The sequence below is a fragment of the Panicum virgatum genome, chromosome 3N (assembly GCF_016808335.1).
Source record: "Panicum virgatum strain AP13 chromosome 3N, P.virgatum_v5, whole genome shotgun sequence".
In the NCBI taxonomy this organism is placed as follows: Eukaryota; Viridiplantae; Streptophyta; class Magnoliopsida; order Poales; family Poaceae; genus Panicum; species Panicum virgatum.
In genome coordinates, this window is record NC_053147.1 from 8917483 (window position 1) to 8938269 (window position 20787).

At 45.5% G+C, this 20787-nt stretch overlaps 1 protein-coding gene across 1 annotated transcript; it reads left to right on the forward strand.

Annotated features, from left to right (window-relative positions):
- The first annotated feature begins 10195 nt into the window (after window positions 1-10195).
- LOC120664188 (acyl transferase 4-like) lies at window positions 10196-14741 on the forward strand. Its single transcript, XM_039943249.1, has 2 exons — window positions 10196-10872; window positions 13539-14741. Exons 1-2 carry the CDS (start codon window positions 10441-10443, stop codon window positions 14388-14390), a joined length of 1284 nt encoding a protein of 427 aa, XP_039799183.1. The 5' UTR covers window positions 10196-10440; the 3' UTR covers window positions 14391-14741.
- The last annotated feature ends 6046 nt before the right edge of the window (window positions 14742-20787 follow it).

Consider the following 20787-nt stretch of genomic DNA (forward strand, 5'->3'; position numbering starts at 1 on the left):
AAATTTCTCATGCCACTGCTTAGGGGCTTGCTTTAGGCTGTACAAGGATTTTAGTAGCTTACAAACCTTACCCTCTTGATCTTTTGCCACAAATCCATCAGGCTGATCCATATAGATCTCTTCCTCAAGCTCTCCATTTAATAAAGCTGTCTTAACATCCATCTGATGAATGAGAAGACCGTATGAGGTAGCCAAGGATATTAGCACACGTATGGTCGTCAGTCGGGCAACTGGTGAGTAAGTGTCAAAATAATCTTCTCCTTCCTTTTGTGTATAGCCCTTAGCCACCGGCCTTGCCTTGTACTTCTCAATAGTACCATCAGGTCTCATTTTCTTTTTGAACACCCATTTACATTCCACATATTTACATCCATAAGGATGATCAACCACTTCCCAAGTCCCATTAGACATAATGGAACCCATCTCACTTTGCACTGCTTCCTTCCATAAGTCAGCATCAATATATGAATATGCCTCAGCAATGGTTGTGGGAGTGTCTTCCACAAGGTATATAATAAAGTCTTCACCAAAGGATTTTACAACCCTTCGTCTCTTACTCTTTCGAGCGACTGTATTATTATCCTCCTCAGGAGTTTCCACATGGGTTTCAAAATCAGCATTATTTATCGGTTCATGGATATCATCAAAAGAAATAGAATCATGACTAGAAATACTAGGTGTATTTTTTCATGGGAAATTCATTTTCAAAAAATGTTACATCTCTCGATTCCATGATAGTACCTTCAATCATATCCGGAATTTTAGAACTTATTATTAAAAATCTATGACCCACGCTGTGTATAGCATAACCAAGAAAAACAAAATCAACGGTTTTGGGTCCAAACTTTCGCTTCTTGTTAATTGGCACATTCACCTTTGCCAAACAACCCCATGTTCGCAGATAAGAAAGATTTAATCTCTTTTTCTCCCATTCCTCGAATGGTGTAATTTCTTTGTTCTTTGTGGGCACCCTATTCAGGACATGACACGCTGTCAAAATCGCCTCACCCCACCATTCCTTAGGTAGTCCCGCAGTTTCTAACATGGTGTTAACTAAATCAGTTAGAGTACGGTTTTTTCTCTCAGCAATCCCATTGGATTGTGGTGAGTATGGCAGTGTCCTCTCATGAAAAAATTCATGCTCCGCGCAAAACTCAGAAAATTCATTTGAAAAATACTCTCCTCCGCGATCAGAACGCACCCGTTTAATTTTTTTTCAAGTTGGTTTTCTACCTCAGCCTTATAGATTTTAAAATAATACAACGCTTCATCCTTTGCTTTCAATAAATACACGTAGCAAAATATAGTGCAATCATCTATAAGCGTCATGAAAAATTTCTTGCCACCTTTGGTCAATATTCGATTCATCTCACAAATATCTGAATGAATTAATTCAAGCGGTGCCAACTCTCTCGCCGCAGCAGTCTTGTGAGGCTTGCGAGGTTGTTTTGCTTCAACACACACATGGCATTTTGAATTTTTGACCACATCAAATTTAGGAATTAAATTCAAACTAGCTAAGCGGGACATGCAGCCAACGTTAACATGACATAATCTCGAATGCCAAATATTAGTCTCAACATTATTAACCACATTGTTCACAGACTTAAAACAAGTATCAACCAAAGACAAGCGGAACAAGCCTCCGCTCTCATAGCCTTTTCCAACAAAAGTTCCATACTTAGAAATAACACATTTATTGGATTCAAATACTAGCTTATAACCATCACGACAGAGTAAGGAGCCACTAATCAAGTTCTTCTTTATTGAGGGAACATGATGCACGTTCTTGAGCTGCACGATCTTTCCCGAAGTAAGCTTCAGAACAACTGTACCAACACCATGAACAGCCGCACGTGCTCCATTCCCCATCAACAAGGAGCCAGTCCGCCCGGCCTGATAAAAAGAAAATAAGGAAAAATCAGCACACACATGAATATTTGCAACGGTATCAACCCCCCAATCAGGTAAATAACAAACTAAAAATGCAGAAGGTAAAAATTTACCATACCCAGAAGTAGATGCTTCAGTCTTAACGGTGTTAACTGATTTCTGTGGAGGAGGAGGCTTCCACTTAGCCTCAGGACACTCTCTAGCAAAGTGCCCAGTCTTGCCACAGGTGAAACAATTCATCTTGTCCTTGCTCATCATCTTTTTACCCTTCTTGAAAGAAGTAGAGGGCTTCTGCTTAAGCTCTTGCTGAAATTTCTTTTTATGTGGTTTGGGACGATTCTTTTGCACCACATGTGCGCTAGAGCTCCCCTCAACGATCTTCTTGCCTTTGACATCTTTTGCTCTAGCCTTGTCCTCAACATCAAGAGTCCCAACAAGCTCAGCAATGCAAAACTCTTGCCTCTTATGTTTTAGAGAAGTTGCAAAGTCAGTCCAAGACTGTGGCAGCTTTGCGATCATGCAACCCGCCACAAACTTGTCGGGAAGCGCACACCCAAACAGCTCAAGTTCCTTCACTAGTGCCTGTATTTCATGAGCCTGTTCGACTACCGGACAGTTCTCAACCATCTGATAGTCATGGAAATGCTCCATGACGTACAGCTCAGAACCGGCGTCAGAAATGCCATAACGGGCCTCAAGTGCATCCCAAATAGCCTTACCAGTCGAAAGCTGTATATATGCATCAATGAGAGAATCTCCAATGACGCTCAGCAAGCCAGCCTTACAATTGTTGTCATCATGATCGAACTGATGTTGCTCATCAATGGTTCGAACAGTAGCATACATCTCAGTCACCACATAAAAGCAACGCATAGAGGTCAACCACAGAATAGTTTTCTGGTGCCATCTCTTGTAGTGAGTGCCCTCAAACGGCGGTGGTTTCAACATACCTGCAAAGCCAACAGATGAAAATTGCCTAAATTCACATTTTTGGATTGTTAGAAAATTAGGCAAATTCATGTTTAAATTATTCCATAAAATTGACGCAAGCAAGAATAGCATGATATCATATATGTGCTTGTCCAAATAATACGTTATCAACGTCATCATGAAAAATATTCTAGCGCTAAACATCAAGACATGATATGTGATATTTCTCAATAAAAACATGTTGATCATGCTGTAGACACTAGACACAAAAATAGCAATTTTTTGTATTAAATCGGCATACCCAGCGGCAGAGCCGGAAGCACCCGAAAGCGACATGGTGCTTTGTTGATGTAGTCGTCCCACTCGATGCAGTGCAGGAATGTTGCAGTGAAGACATCGCCTAGTGCCAACCCCGTGTCGCGCCTCCGTCGGGAATAGGAAGAAGGAAAGGCGAGTAGTCGTGCCGAGCCGCATTACCCAAAAACGTGATTGTCGTCCTCACCCGAGCAGGTGAACCCAGCGGACGGAGACGTTCCGGAGGCCTACTCTTCCATCTCGTGTGCGCGCAGGAGACGGAACGGGAAGAACTCAGAGTGCTGCTAGATTGTGGTTGTCGCAAGAGAAGAAACTGAAGGAGCCCTCATCGGCTTATATCAAAGAAGGGAGGAAAGCGAGGAGTCGCGTTGTGGGAGACGGAAGGCAACGAGCCTCTGGTCGTGCTGCGGGAAGGGACGTGAGTGGAGAAGACAAGAAACTCCCGTAATCAATCCATTGATTGCCACTAATTTTGGTAACTCCCATAATCAAGCCTAGCGCTGCTGCATGTCTCACCATGCCACCTCACCAGGCCACGACCGCCCGCTGCATGCCTCACCTTGCCTCACCTCATTTAAGTTCAGTTAATATCCCGTATGGTATTAAACTATTTAATGTGCAATATTGGACCATAGAGTTTTATTAGATTTATTAAATATTAATGGGCCAAATGCACATTATATCTAACAATTACTGTGCGAGTTTGGTAGCATAGGAGGAGGTTTTCGGTTGGGTGCGTGTGGCCTTCCTCTACATCTATTCTGTAAAGGAGCAAGAAGATGGAGCTCAAGAGAGAGTATTTGTTCGTTAGTGATGAAGAAGCGCACATGATCGATTGAGGAGCTTATCGAGCCTGTAGGTAGGTAGGGTCGTAATCGATCTATCGTGTCTCTGGCTTTTGAGGCACGTCCCAAGTCCTCACCCTTTTGCCTTTTCCGATCGAGCAAGTACCGATGCAATAGACGACGACACTGTATATCATAGAGCATGTGTACCAACCACTGGCCTGCACGCAGGTAGCAGCAGCTTTTAACCCATCCTGCTATAGCCTAGCTTTTTTTGTGTGCAGCTCGATCGATATCGGTCGGATCCATCGGCATCCAAGTGCCAACGAAGTGCTAACAAACCACTAAGTAGCCAGCAGCACCCAGTGGGTGGTGCTTTGTTGGAGGGAGTGGTCGGTCATTTCTAGCTGTTTTGGGTGGGGTAATTTTGCTCCTGGACATCCTTCAATGTTGTCTTTTGCCACAGGACACTACTCAATGTTGCTTTTGCTGCTGGACACTCTTTAAGTGTGCATCTTTGCTACTGGACACCTCAGTCATTATAATACTCATTTTCTGGTTGAGAGGATAGAGAAAGTGAATAATCTGACCAAAATACCCTTGCAATGGTAGGCTGCTCACAAGCGAGTGTTAATTTTGCTCCTAGACACTCCACAATTGTGGCTTTTGCCACAGGACACTAATCAATATTTTATTTGTTGATGAACACTCAGAATGCATCTTTGCTACAAGATATAATTAAATAAGGGTACCCATTAAATAATGATTAAACATGCCTAAAACAAACCACCCTTAGATGTTCAGAGCCATTACAGGGGTCAATATCACCATTACAGGGATCAATATTTAGGAGGCATTGCAAGGTTCGAAAGCCATACAAGAAGACATACAAGTTCAGCTTCAGCCATACATGGTAGCAGCCATAATAAGGTTCAAAAGCCATACATGATAAGCCATACAAGTTCAGCCATAATCAAAAGCAAAATCAAACAGCACATGCACTTCAATTTTTTATGCCCAACTGCAGTGCCTTCTTCGCCCTAGTTAGAGGAGATCCAGGGCTAGTTGTCAAGCTCATTTCTTGATGGTTTGTGGCTAGTAGAAGTGCCTTCCTCGCCCTTGTAAGAGGACTTCCAGGGCTATTGTTCAGGATGCTACTATTGAGGTCCAGTGAAGCTATTTGGCATTGGGGTGTTCTGAAAAAAAATCCACATGTTATAATTTCATAAAGCAGTACCAATAATTTTATGAAACAAAAGAACAATAATCCATTAAAAACAACACTCACATAGATGCTGCAGGAGCATTAGATGCAGCAGGGACAACTTTAGATGTTTCTGGGGCAGCATGCACTTTTTTAGTTTTTTTCCTTGACTTGGTAGGTGCAGCAAGTGCATCTTTAGATGCTTCAGGGGCAACATCACTTTTTTATTTTTCTTCCTTGACTTGTTTGGTGCAGCAGGGGCATCTTTAGATGCTTCAGGGGCTGTAGTGACATGGACCTTGTTTGGCTTCTTCCTTGCACGCTTTGGCTTTGGGGGTGCAGGTGGAGGTGGTCAGGTATAGGCTCAGTGCAAGTTTTTTGCAAGTGTCCAAACCCTCCACATCTTTTGCATCTAGCCCTCCTTTTGGTTGAACCACCTTCTTCGACACCTTTATACCTCCTAGTCCTTGGCCTACCAGCAGCTCTCTTTAGTATGGGAGGCAGCAACTTGAATCCCATATTCACCTTCTTCCAAAGGCTCTTGTCAGGCAATCCTGGCACCCAAGTAGCATAAGCTGCCTTAAACATCTGAACTGGATAATATGGGCTTACAAAATCCTCTAGGTCTAACTCTCTCCGAGAACCAATGTAGCTGATAGCATGTGAGCAAGGTATGCCTCTCATCTGCCATTTCCTACAGGAGCATTCATGTGCTTTCAGATCAACAATGTTCCTCCAAACTCTTAGATCTTTGTCAACTCCACTCACTTCACCAATAAATGGATGACTTTTGTGCAGCTTGTAATTCAAATTCCTACTCTTGTCATTCATTTCTTTGACAACACTTTTAAGGATCTTCCCTGTTAACTTTTCAGCAATTCTTGCCCTTGTGAAATATCTCTCCATTATCATTTGCCTAATCCTATCCATAAGATCAATGACAGGAAGTAGCTTCTCATCTCTAATCCAATTGTTGAATGCCTCTGCAATGTTGTTTGTAACATAATCGACATTGCTATAGGTAGAGAACATACTCCGTGCCCAAAAGTGCTTGTGGTTTTCCTCAATCTATTTCATTGACTCTAAACATGCTTCCTTCATTGCGTTGTAGTGTGCTTCAAAAAGCTCAGCTCTGTACACCCTTGATGCAGGCCACAAATGCCTTTGAAACACTTCTCCAGAATATCTCTTTTGAAAATTCTTAACTAAATGCCTTATGCACTCCCTATGCTCAACACCATTTTCAAACACATTTGTCACTGCTTTGTCTATCCCCTTCCCAGCATCTGTAGACAAGACAAGTCCTATGGGTGACCCAATGGCTTTGTGCAGCATTGAATTCTAATGACATACCATCCATGTCTTCCCATCATGCAATCTAGAAGCATGAATTCTCCATTTGCATTTCTTTGATTTGCAATAGGCTCTGTACCTATCCGCCTCATTATATGGCACTGCAAGTTCAACTTCATTAAGGATTGCATACTGTCTAATGCATTTCTTAAAACATAACCCATCTTCGAAAGTAACCCCAACTTCTATCTTAGGATTTTCTACATCAGTAACATGCGCATGCATTTCACATCCCTGGTCATCATCCACAATGAACTCATCCTCACTATCCTCCCCATCAGAATTAGGAATATAATTTGGGTCTATCATAACTTCATCGTCTAATTTTAAATCCTTATACTTCTCCTTTTCATCATCCACCCCAACATACTCAATTTCATCTTCCTCTCCCCCAAGATGGTGGCTTGTTTAGATCTAGTTCTTTATCACTAGAAGCAGAAGGTGGCTCAACACAAGCAACAACTAGAGCAGTCTCTAGGTTAGTAGAAGGAAGAACCTCTTCAAGAGGTTCAAGATCATGAACAATCACTTGTAATGATAGTCTCCTTATATCCCAGTACTGCGAAAATGCCTCAAGCAGTGCAGCATCAGAAGTAATCCGCACATATTCATTGCAAGCTTTGTCCAAGAATGATACATGCAACTCCTGCTGCTCACCATGCTTGACCATTGCATCTAGCTCAGCCAAGAAATCAACCCAATTTGTCATTTCCTTGTCTATAATAATTCTGTTATTGCTAGTGACATGATACTCTTCACCAGGCTGCTCCACGTATGCAGGAACCTGAATCACAACTCGACAAGCCGAGCTACGATCCATCCTACACATATGTGAATGCAAAATAAACAAACAATTAAATTGTAACCCATAAGCAAGCATTCATCCCTAAACCTAAATTACCTAAATTATAGAATGCAAATGACTGATCGATTGAACACGTACCCTGCAGGAACCCATGAAAGATTGGATTTTTTTGGTAAATCCATGGTGATTTGCTCAGTTCATTCGTGTTGGTGCAGATCGGGGATGGTCGGGCGGACTGCAGGGGCGGGCGGAATACCTTTTGCGTGCTGGAGGCGGCGGCGGCCGGGGGCCCAGGCGGCGGCGGCGGCCCCTGTGCCCCCGACGAGGCGGCGTGACGTGTGGCGGAGGGGGCGGCGTGCGTCGCCCCCTGTCCTGACGAGGCTGCAGACGGGTGGGGCGGATCGAGCGACGGGGATGGGTTCTGGCGGGTGGGGCGGCGCCTGGGAGGTGGCGCCAATGGGGCTGGGGTCGGGCAGCGCCGCTCGGGTCGAAGGCTGTGGCGGCGGCCCGAGTGGGGGGTGGGGGACGCGTACGGGTGGGGTGGGCCGGTGGGGCTCCTTGGGTTCAACCGGTTAGGGTTATGATCAGGGGTAATTTGGTCATTTTAAAACTTTTCTCTTTCCATTCTTCTCAAAATAAATATTATAATGACTGCAGTGTCCAATAGCAATGATACACAAATAAAAAGTGACTATCAGCAAATTCAAGATTGAGTAATGTCCTGTGGCAAAAATCAACATTGAAGGATGTCCAAGAGCAAAATTACCCTTGGGTGACTTGTCCTGATTGACTTGCTAGTTGTTGCTATGTACAGTATATGTTGACGAATTAACCAGCACGCTCATGCACCATCTCTATGGTGGGGCCGCCGCACTCAAATTACGAGGCCGGCCAGGCAATGCAAGTCTCTCCAAAATTCAACTCCAAAATGATCATCAATATATACAAATATCAAATATGCGGTGTTCTGCACACACACCGCATATTTGATATATATTTATATAAATCTATTTAAATCTATTTACGCGTCCGGTGAATCCTCCAAATGATTAGTCCAAACGAACTAAACGTGTCACATTCCTCACCAACCTATGATTGCTACGGCGGCGCGATTTTTTTTTTGACCGATTATTTTCCCCTACTATTCCTGCCGATATATACCGTGTGTTAGCCGCTAGCTAGGATCCTATCCGTGACCTAGCTTATTACATCATTCTCGAATTCACTAAGGCCCAAGCTTCAAGTGGGAGGACGAATGCAAAGGCCGCCACTGCAGATGCAAGTGCAGCAAGCTAAATTGTTAATGGACACGCTAGCTACTCATTGCCATTGGAGGAGACAACCAACCACACCGTCATTAAATAAGTGCTGCGAGTGGACCAAGGATTGGTTTCGAAATTCCCTCCATGATCAGGAAGCAACTTTAACCTCGTTTTGCCTTAAAAATTTCTTCAAGGAATGTAATGCGTAGCTTGGAAAGGATCGGTCAAGAATCAGGGTTGTTGCCGTGCCGTAGCACAAACAGCTGAAGCAATGGCCTATGCCGCTAGGTCGCATCTATACGCCCTCCATCGATCTAGCTAGTAACAAAGGACTCAACTGTACTTTTCAAGTCAAATTGATGTATATGTTACTGTGACCTCATTCCATCATTATAGTTCTATGTACCCGAGAAAAAAGTTAAAAGTAGAGATATGAACTCAGCTATACATTTACTGAAGCTGATGACTAGGTTATCTCAGGCTAATCTTAATGAAAGTGTCATGGACATTAAATTTGCCGATATGGTAGAAGAGAAAAAAAAAGTGTCATGGAATGTAAGAGAAGTGTCATCATCATGACACTCCTCTTGCTCGGTTACCTAGTTCACAGTCTTAGTAACTGTGCGATGAGACGACACTCCCCACTGAGATTGACCTAAAGAATTTTCGTATGAGTTTTCTAGAACTCAGAACGTAACTACGAGGCAAACTCACAGTGGTGGCTCGATGCACAATAGGCGAGGAAGAAAATATCCTCCATGCATGAGCATGACTTCCCAAGTCAATGTGATGTTGCCTCCACCATTACATTTTCTCATCTATATATACTTGAGAAGTCATCACGGAGGACATTCTCTGGCCATATATATGCTGCTATTAATTTTTCAATGCGAATATGCAGTTATTTCAGACGAATTAAATATGCTGATGTGGAGATGCTGGAATTAATTAATTAGTATGAGAGCACTACTTTGGAATGCTACAACCATCACTTGTTTTCTTTGAGAAGGAAAAGAGAAAGGATAATCGATGCTAGTAAAAATTATATTGATTTTACAGTTGTACGTACCCGCTGGACATAGACTATGACCTTGCAAGAGGTTCAAAGGAACACTGCGTGGTTCTCAACTCTACTGCTAGTACGTACTCCCTCCATATCTTTTTAGATGTTGTTAGAACACAAAATTTTAGTTTATTTTAGTACAATTATTTGGTCTGAAATGACATCTAAAAAGGTATGGAGGTAGTACCATTTAATTTTGTGAGCGTTATAGGAGCACAAGCACATAGCAGTGGGTTATACGACATATGCAAGTCATGCTTGAAATTCGATCTAGGGGTACAGTGGATGATGGCTCTCTTAAATGTGACCTAAATGTACAAATTAAACAAGCATAGATTGAGACATTATTTTCATCAACTAGCTAGCTATATTTGATCCGAACCGTTCATTAATTCAATCGGACGGTCCGAATTGGGCGATCAGTCCGGTATCCGTTGGCCCAGGGCGTGGGGCCAATCAATCCTCCTCCTCCACCTGCTACCACAAAAGATAACCCTTCTCTTGATCGAGTAGACACTTCACCAAGAAATTGTATGCACCACAAAATATACATTAAGCCTCTCTCATCTATTCATCATATGTTAATTATTCACTATCAGTTGTGGACGCCCTCCTGGGGCTATATATACTCATGCTATCTCCTCCACATTTCATCGATCATGAGCACTCGCAAACTACAAGCTACCACCTTATCACAACGCGATCGATCGACCCAACCAAAGGTAGCTTAATTAGTGATCATCGATCACTCGAGGGAGGAGGAGAAAATTAAAGAAAAAGGAAGCAGGTGCTGCGGTGAAGTGGCCGGTGAGGGAGCGAGCTGATCGACCATGGGTACCATCGGGTTCCCGGTGACGAGGACGAGCAGGTCGCTGGTGGCGCCGTCGTCGGCGACGCCGCAGGAGACGCTGCACCTGTCGGTGATCGACCGCGTGGCGGGGCTGCGGCACCTGGTGCGGTCGCTGCACGTGTTCGACGGCCGCCGCGGCGAGGCGGCGGTGAGGACGCCGGCGGAGACGCTGCGGGCGGCGCTGGGGAAGGCGCTGGTGGACTATTACCCGCTGGCGGGGCGGTTCGTGGAGGAGGACGGGGAGGTGCGGGTGGCGTGCACGGCGGGGGGCGCCTGGTTCGTGGAGGCGGCGGCGGCGTGCACCCTGGAGGAGGTGAAGCACCTGGACCACCCCATGGTCATCCCCAAGGAGGACCTGCTGCCGGAGCCGGCGCCGGACGTCAACCCCCTCGACATGCCGCTCATGATGCAGGTACGTACGACGGATATCCGTACGTCCCTCTGTCGTCTATATGTATTTGTTAATGCAGCCTCAATTAGCGATAGGCACCTGAAGCATTTATCTAGAATTGGTGACAAAGCAAGTCAATAGAAATGAAAACAAGAAAAACCTGCAGGAAAATGCATGGAAAGGTTAGTTTTCTTTTTTTTTTTGGAACAGTTGAATTTTAAAATTCTAATTAAACTAACTGATGCTAGATAGGGTATCGTAAGTTTGAAACTAAAGCAGGGACGACGCGTGTGAGCGAGGGAGGGGATTGCATATGCATGCATCCACGCCGTATAAGGTGTGGTTTCCCAACCATGTTTAGAGGAGCGTGGCAACGGATTATGATTCTAGTGATCTCTTCATAAAACAATTTGATCCTTATATATTTTTAGTTTAAAATTAAATAAAATTAAAATTTGATTCTTTTAGTATCCGGCTCTCATTAGACTATCTAAGTTAAATTTCAAAACTTTTTACCACTCTCTCTCTCATGTACTGTACGTGTTGGCACGCACACCAACGCAATGTACCTGTAGTGGTTGATTCCATTGGTAACATCTCTGACTTTGGAGCGATCGACCGAGTAGCACAGCACAGGTGGGAGCAGGGTGGTGATCGAGAGCGCGCGTGCTAGCTAGCTTTCGGCGCGAAACCATGCATGCAGTTGGGCCATCGCGTTCCATCATCCATCGTCTGTGCTAGCTCTGCTACCGTTCCACTAACGCATCACAGGCAGGCGTACACGTGCACGGCCACGCACTACGTGTGCCTGGCTTTGCTGCTCGCCTGCTCCGTGCCCGGCCGGGAAGTATCCTGACGACGCACTATTATATGCTACGCATCACTATCCGGTAGGTGGGGTGATGACCGATGGATGGGCACCAGAGAGCATGAGCAAGATCGGCGATGGCGTCGATCATCATGGCGCAAGATCCTTTTCTAGCACGAGAGGATGCATGCATGCTGTCCGGCCGGCGAGGTTTGCTTCCGATGATCGATGATAACTTGATGATAAGGGTAGCTAGGCAGCCAAAACTCCGATCCTGCTCGATCATCTTGCTTAATTAGTTATTTACTATATAAAATATCTTTCCGTCTAGTACGATGGAATGGAACCACGACCTTAGAAGTTGATATCAGAACTGAGAAGTGCACCACCTTCCTGTACCTACTTACCTACCCGCCTACCACTACAGGACAGGACATAGGAGCCACGGCCTACGGGACAGGATGTTCTATCAGAATTTGTCTGTCGCAATAGTGATAAATAACAGTTGCAACATCAGAAATCAACGCTTACAACATCAAAAAAATATGTATACAAATAACCGTGATAGCTGATTAGAGAATGAAAAATTCGCACCGTGACATTAATATCATGTTGCACGCAACATCCACTGCGTAACATAAAGAAATAATAATTGCAGCATCGGCACTTGACTCTTGCAATATGGGTTGGAGCGTCCGATCTTTTCTACGCATCGGACGCTCTAATCCTAGCATTACCGATAAAGTAGAATAATGCATGGAACTAGGCAGAGTTAACATATATAATATCTTTGGGTCGGGGATGACATGTGGCGCACGTAATGTTTACTCCAGCATATGTGTAGATATATGCCCGTTCGCGTAGCTATCTGAAAGGTTGCAAGGCCGCTGTCGATGGACAGAGATTGGTTACCAGATACCGCAACAACGTTGGTGCGTCCTCCGCGCTAGATGATCGAAAAAGGGACATATATGCATTGGTGGCGCCCACTAGTGTGGCACGTACATCTCCTAGCTAGTTTCCTTCATATCCATCCCAATCCCCGTATATATGTAATAACATGATCCAAGGGAAAATAAAGTTGGACAACACACAGGCAATTAATTATTACAGAGGTGGCCCGCACCGTATATATGTAATAAGATGATTTTATTAAGGTTTTAGTTGTTCTTAATAAAAAAAGGTGACAAGAAGTAATAAAGCTGTTAGATCGAATGATAGCTTGAGAGGTACAAATCAACTTTAATTTGCTAGAAAAAAAAAGAAAAACGTACGTCTAGCCTGGAGAATAACAACTTTCTTCAGCATGTAGAGACTAGCTAGCCACTTTGCAGCCAACCAAAGACACAACATGCATGGCTCGATAAGTCGATATATATACTTATCCTCTCACACATCTTTTCAAGACTCGGCATGGGCCATGCATGCATGACACTTCATTCCTCACCATTCACCTGACAGATGTAAGAAAACGCAGGCGCCAGGTGCATGCGTAGACACTACAGTAGTTGTTGGGTCAGTGAAAAGGTAAAAGAAAAAAATAAATAAATGTGCAGGTCAAGAGGCTCCATCCGTGGCGTAGCTTTCAGCCTTTATTCCGCTCCGGCCGAGTGACAACGGCCTCGACTGACATGATCTTATCCCTTGACTTGCCACCAAATGTTAACCACCAATCGATGACTTTCTTCCTCCTCGCTTGCCACGTAGGTTCATCTACTTATTACTGGGTATGCATGCATGCATGCTACACATATGGTTAACTAACTATACTATATTTTTAGTTATCATGTGGTCTTAATTTGCTTTAGTTGGTTCTTAGTCATGTCAAGTTACAATCTTTCGCTTTACAAACAAAATTATTATGTACGCGCGCATGCAGGTGACGGAGTTCGCGTGCGGCGGCTTCGTGGTGGGCCTCATCTCCGTGCACACCATCGCCGACGGCCTGGGCGCCGGGCAGTTCATCAACGCGGTGGCGGACTACGCGCGTGGCCTCCCGAGGCCCCGCGTGCTCCCCGTCTGGGCGCGCGACGTCATCCCGGCGCCGTCCAGGATCGTGTCCCCGCCGCCGCGGTTCGACCTCCTGGACCTCCGCTACTTCACCGTGGACCTCAGCCCGGAGCACATCGCCAAGGTCAAGTCCAGCTTCTTCGAGGCGACGGGGCAGCGCTGCTCGGCGTTCGACGTGTGCGTCGCCAAGACCTGGCAGTCCCGCGTCCGCGCGCTCCGGCTGGACGGCGACGACCCGGCGCGGCCCATCCACGTGTGCTTCTTCGCCAACACGCGGCACCTCCTGCCGCAGCTGGCGCCCGGGTTCTACGGCAACTGCTTCTACACCGTGAGGGCGACGCGGCCCTGCGGCGAGGTGGCGGCGGCCGGCGTGGTGGAGGTGGTGCGCGCCATCCGGGACGCCAAGGCGCGGCTGGGCGCGGACTTCGCGCGGTGGGCGGCGGGCGGGTTCGAGCGCGACCCCTACGAGCTCACCTTCAGCTACGACTCGCTCTTCGTCTCCGACTGGACGCGGCTGGGGTTCCTGGAGGCGGACTACGGGTGGGGCGCGCCGGCGCACGTCGTGCCCTTCTCCTACCACCCCTTCATGGCCGTCGCCGTCATCGGCGCGCCGCCGGCGCCCAAGCCCGGCGCGCGCGTCATGACCATGTGCGTCACGGAGAAGCACCTGCCCGAGTTCCAGGAGCAGATGAACGCCTTCGCCGCCGGGAACCACCAGTGACGACAACGTGTACGTACGCCCATCGCCATGATCGATCCATCCATCGTCTAGCTTGCTATGCTATATATGCCTCAACAACTGCTGAATGGATTTGTTTGCTTGCGTGTAATTTGGATTTCAAATTCGCCACAACTAGCGTTGCCTGCCAGGCTGCCCCAAAATGGAAGCGTCTGTACATCGCGGATGAAATAAAAACCGGTGCACGATTTGTGCATTGCTAGCTAGAGTTTGGTTGTGTGCTGCAAATGTGTGCCCGTATGTGATCGTCTGCTGTCTGTGGTTTGTAAAACGAAAATGGTCGTGCAATGTAAAAGGACAGATGCATGATTTGTCTAGATTTTGACTGTGTGATGCGTGCGCGCGTACTCCCTCCGTATTGTAAAGAAAATCATTTTAAGTTTGTCTTAACTCAAATATTTTAAATTTTGACTATAAATAAATTCTTTTGAGTTGAGCTTGAAAATATAATAGCGATGTATGTAGATTCATGAGTTTTGTAAAAAATATATTTTAACTATATTTTATAAATTTTTTATAGTAAAAAATAATGGTAAAAATTATTTTTAAAGACCGTGACGATGTTTAAAATGATTTCTTACAATAAGAAAGGAGTACGTGATCATCTGCATTTATATTTTGAAAAAAATAATGTGGTCCGTACCTGATGTGTACGAGGAGGTACGATAGATATCGACTGGTGGTTGAAACTTAATTGTGTGACTGATGCTGATTTCGGTGGCATTTGACCCATGATCGCGTCGGCCTAGCTAACGAAGTTGAAAGTGCGGGCGATGGGTCAAGCTAGCTGTAGCTGAGCTGTTGTGGAACGGATCGATGCTACGCACCTATTCCTATTTAGGGCTTGCTGGGTTTGGAGAGGATTTGAAGGCGATTGTGTAACGAAGATGGCCCTATTTATGTCATTTCGAGTAATTTTGGTGATCGTGTGACAACGCAATTAATGGGACTAACGAGTTTGCGAGGTCATATTTGTAGGATTTCTTAGGTCCCTTGGATGACGTCCAAGTCATATCCGAGACGTCTAATGCACTGTCGAGACGAGATGTCCAATGCACCGTCGAGACAAGACGTCCAATGCACCATCGAGACGAGGTGTCCAACCCAACGTAGAGATATCAAGTCGCGGTGAAAAAGCAGAAAATGACCACTGCGACAAATTTGACAAGTGCAACAAGAAAACGGAAAATGGCAGTTGGCTCGGATAATCCGAATATCCCAGGGTTGGACTATCCGACCAAAGCACTCGGTTAATCTGACGCCTTGAAGACCAGATCGGACTAAGCGTCGGGTGATTCACCAGAGAGCCTGTTTCTCAATTTGGAAAATTTGCTTCAAGATCGGATGATCCGACGTGAGGAATTTGGAGCGTCGGAGTAATGGTCGGATCAATGATCAGAGACGTTGTCTTGGAATTCAAATCAAGCCTTCTGCACCGGATGATCCGACGCAAGGATTGAAGGCAGTCGGACTAATACGTCGGATAAATGACGTCAACAAAAGTTGCACAGGGTAACAGCTACTGTGGAGATCGCAGTAGGGTCGGATGATCCGACGCCCTGGTCAGAGCACACATCGGATTATCCGACGCCTGCGCAGAAAAAGGCAGTAACGGCTCTAAACAGCTAGATCAAGTTGGTGGCCTATATAAGCGCCTCACCCCGGTCATTTTGGTGTTGCTAGAGTTCAAAGAGACCCTAGACACATAAGAAGAACATCTCCAAGCCAACCAAAGAAAAAATTGATCGCATCTTTAGGTTTAGCACTAGTTTAGCTCTTGAGTGAGTGAGTGAGCAAGGTTATGTGCCTTGTGCTTTGGTTCTAGGAGAGAACCACCACTTGTACTCGGTGTGCCAGCCACTTGGAGTCTTGGTGGCTCGCCGGCAACGTCGTCGACCCTCCGGCTTGGTGTGGAGCGGCGACGACATCTTTGTGCGGGGGACATGGAGACCCCCACCCTTCTTGGTGAAGCTCCTTAGTGGAACCCGGGGCCAAGATGACCGTGATTGGGTTCACAGAAGAGACTTGGAGGCCGAGAAGCAATACTCTTTGTGAGTGCTTCAACAACGTGGATGTAGGTGTGCCTTTGTGGCTAACCGAACCACAGGATAAATCCTCGTGTCACAAGAGTTTGCGTTCTCTCATCCCTCTTTTAAACTTCCGCATTTACTTATTGTAATCTTGTGTGTCTTTATTTTCATATAGTAGAATCTTGATAGTATTAGCTATAGGTTGCATAACTTTTTTGGGATAAAGGTTTTCACACTAGAAGAACACTAGTTGTACATCTAGATAGTATGACTTAGTTTATTTTATGTGCAAATAGTTGGAGTTTGAGGTTAAGATTTTTAGTTTGCCTAATTTACTCCCTCCCCCTCTTAGACTACGAACACCCGATCACTTTCAGATTGGAGGGGGCTGGAAGGGAATTAATCCCCGACAAGTCAAAATCTCCCTCAATCCCTTCTAATCCCTCCCCAACAAGTTAAAATTTTCCTCAATTCTGTCCAATGCTTCCCAATCTCCTTGGAAGAGGATTAACCGAACAAACTCTTAGGTGAGGCCGCTTAATTGAGTCGCTACTAAATCATTTCGCCTATGATATACGAGTAGGTACAGAAACTGATGAAAGCATCGTTATCATCTGGTCAGGCCTCTACTTGCTGACGCCAAGCTGCCGCCGGCGTGACGTACGCAGCCACCAACACAGTGAGCACTTGTTTCTCTCGGCGACGGCAGGAGCGGCGAGAGATTATGAGATGCAAATGGAAGAGAAGTAGTAGAAATATTTAAACTAAAAAGAATTAAAAATGTACTAAAGGGTTACATATTTGCACCTCTATGAGATATGCAGTGCTCCTACCGGCGAGGACGTCGTTCCCTTGTCGTCCCCGATTGCCTCACTGGTCGTGGATTGGATGTGGGGTATAGAGTAGGTTCCATTTGGGTTACAGTAAAATTTTAATTTATACTCCCTCTGTTCGAAAATATAGGCTATTTAGACTTTTCTAAATGGCGTTGTATCCGGTGAAAACCACAACTTTCAAAAAAACTCGTGCAAACCATGGCAACAAGTCATCTAAATTCACCAAATAAATCACACATGTATATGATAGGATGATACACAATCTTGTAAAATATATTGTCCAAACTCGACTTCGTTTGTGAGATATAAAAATAACAAATTTCTAATAAATCATCTGAACATGTGTGATATCTGGCTTGAATTTTTTTAATTTCATATCTCACAAACGAAGCCGAGTTTGGATAAGATATCTTACAAGGTTGTGTATCATCATATCATCTATATGTGTGATTTTTTTGGTGAATTTAGACCACTTTTTTTTGCCATGGTTTGCACGCATTTTTACAAAGATTGCGGTTTCCACCAGATATGTTCCCTTTCTAAATTTATAGTTTTAAATATGCATCTAGATATATATTATACCTACGTAATACGATAACAAACACTATGAATCTAGAAACGCTGAAACAACCTACGTTTTTTAATGGAGAAAGTAAAATTTAATGATTTGGATTTAAGAAGGATCGGGATTACACATTTAAAATTTTAAGATAAAATAAATAAAGGCTAAATTGGATTGTAAAGAGAGTATTAAACGCCCCACAGGCTCCCCCTCCTCCTTTGGTTCTTGCAGCTCCTCCGCTGGCTCCGCTGCCGTCCTCCACGGCCACCGACGCTAACCTTGCTTGCCGTTGATGCCATCTTCTCCCCTCCTCCGTCGCCGACCACCGCCCACCGAGATTCCTACCCCAGCGGGTCGGTGGCACTCCCATGGCGCCTCGCCTTCCGCCGGCCGAACCGCCTCCGCTGCTGAGCCGTCGCTAGATCCTCCTCTAGATTCGGTGGCCATGGAGTCGTCTCCACCCAGCAACCTAGAACCCTAAAGTCTGCCGCTGCCCTCCACCACCCCGCTTCCCTCACCATCCACACTTAGTCGGCCACCCCCTCCCCTAGCTCACTAGCAGCCCCTCCACCCCTCCCCTAGCTCGCCGATGGCAGCAATAGGACCTTCTGCAATTGAATTGTGTGGAGTAGCATATGCGATAAATAGATTTTTCCCAGTCACACGTGTCTGTAGAGTTTGGTGGGGGAAGCTGCTCTGCCTTTATGACTGTATCCTTTTCATACGTTCTTTTTTGCAGCCCATGTTAGGACGGCCCAACGTGCGGCGCGTATTTCTGAGGCTCGGAAGCACGGCGATGGGCGCTAGGATCACAACTGGACTGGTACTCCACTTGGGCCTCTTTCTCTGGGCGTTCCTCTTCCCCTCATTTTTTGTTTGGGAATATGTTTAGACATAAAAAAAATATATACTAACTAGTACCTGGTCATAATTATAAAACGTTTTGGTCATCAAATCAAATATATTTGAATTTGTGATTAGTTGCTTTTTGCTGCCGTGCTGCGTGGCGAGCTAGAGCCATGATTGCATTGGCTGATTCACTGGAGTTGGTAGGGAGCTGATGAGCGTTCGGCCGATCGAGTCCCGTTTCGTCAGTGATCGATCGGTTTAATTTGGACTGATGCGTGCGTGGCTTCTGATGACGCTCGCCGGCGGCCACGAAGGAGCTGGCGGCACGCATAGCCGATCTCAGAGGCCGGGTAGGCGGGTAGCTAGCTAGCTAGATCTGACAAATGAAACGGCAGGGAGGTGTTGGCTACTCAAGCATCTGTATGCATGAGACGACGACGACGACGACGACGACTAGTGACGGTAACAAGTCAGAGATTAGTGTAGCCTCCATGATGGCTACGTGCAAGCAAGCTCCCTTGTCCATGCATGATGCATCTGGAGTAGAGAACAAAACTCATGGATTTTCTTATCATGGAAAAACTAAATCTCACCTTTATTTGGCGGTAAGAGTGTTCCAGCATCGATCGAAACTCAAGAATCTGAGATGGGGAGGGTGTACATACATGATGTCGTATAGCGAGCCGTTCCATGGTGAGTACACAGTCTGCCTGGGGATCAGTCTGTCCTTTGCCTTGAAGCTGCAAATCAAGCCCCAAGTCTCAATGCGAATCTTGTCATCATAATCGATGGGGTTACATTATATTTGGATACAAGTCCAGTCCGAAACTAACGATAGCAATTAGATTTCTAACGACATATATACTATATAAAGCCGCACTTCTCAACATGACAACAACAGCTGCCAATTCTGAACTGTCGGCAGCAGCAGGTAAGAGTAAACACAGCAGTGTTTCCTGAGTTAGCGATGACTGATACTAGAAACTATAAAGTGCAAGGAGGAAACACCGCACCAGTTGTAAAAGTCGAATCACATGGTCGCCACCTCTCTTCTCATGGAACTAATGTCAATAGGCATGGCACAGAGTGCCTGTATTTGCAGAGAAGTGCATTGCAGAGCACACAGAGAAATGTGAAATTACACATGTTAGTATACAGTGTCATGTTAACGAGTCCATGTTAGTATGGTCAGTGGTCACTTCTGTCTAGCCCAGGATAGATTCAGCCATGCGTTACTGTGCAATACAGTATCACCCTGAAGATGAACCGGCCAAAATGTTGGGGTCTCAAACTTTGCTGCAGGAGGGATGCTATACTAGTCGATCGCCTCCAATACTTTGCTGTGCTTAGGTTCAGCCCTGATCGATGGTGCTTTTGACTCGCTCCAAGTTGTTTACAGACGCGTCGTAGACGCGTGCAGGTGGTGCGGCTGCGGCTGCGGCTGCAGCATATATGCATAGTGGATTCGGTTTGGTCACATGGCGGCCACCACATCTTTTTGAGTCAAGGTTTTAAATATCCGGCTATAGCTTCCGCTATCTCCGACTATAGCTGCTTGAAAGAGATTTAGCTAAAATTTTTCATGTGCAATTTAGCTCTTAGCTGCCGTTATAGCCGACTATAACATGTTTTTAGACATAGATCGCTAAATGACTTAACCGGCTATTTAAAACATTGGTAGGAGTATGCATCAGCTACCTGCTCTAAGATAGCCGCGCGGACCACCAATAATGCAGACATGCCATGCCATGCACGCACGGCCGCGCGACAAAGGAAGCAAGTCAAAACGACATCATGTCACGGTCGACCTCTCTTTGCAAAAGGAGGTTGTAGAGTACTAGGAGGATCACAGATGCTCATCACATCGATCCTCAGCGAGAAACTACTTCACTGTCAGTGTGTCTATCAGAGTTCAGACCATATCTGTGCAGTGTACACCAAGGATTACCTTACCGGCGATACAGCCTTTATCAGTGACCTCGGTAACGATAATCGATTGATAATTAGTGAATAATCGCCAAAATCGATTGGTAAGAGGAGTCAAATTCAAAAAACGAAAATCGGTTGATAATCGATGCAAACCGAACGATTTATCACTTCGC

Coding starts and splice junctions, on each gene's coding strand:
- LOC120664188 (XM_039943249.1), top strand. CDS start 10,441: ATGGGTACCATCGGGTTCCCGGTGACGAGGACGAGCAGGTCGCTGGTG. Junction 10,873..13,538: donor ACATGCCGCTCATGATGCAG/GTACGTACGACG, acceptor GCGCGCATGCAG/GTGACGGAGTTCGCGTGCGG.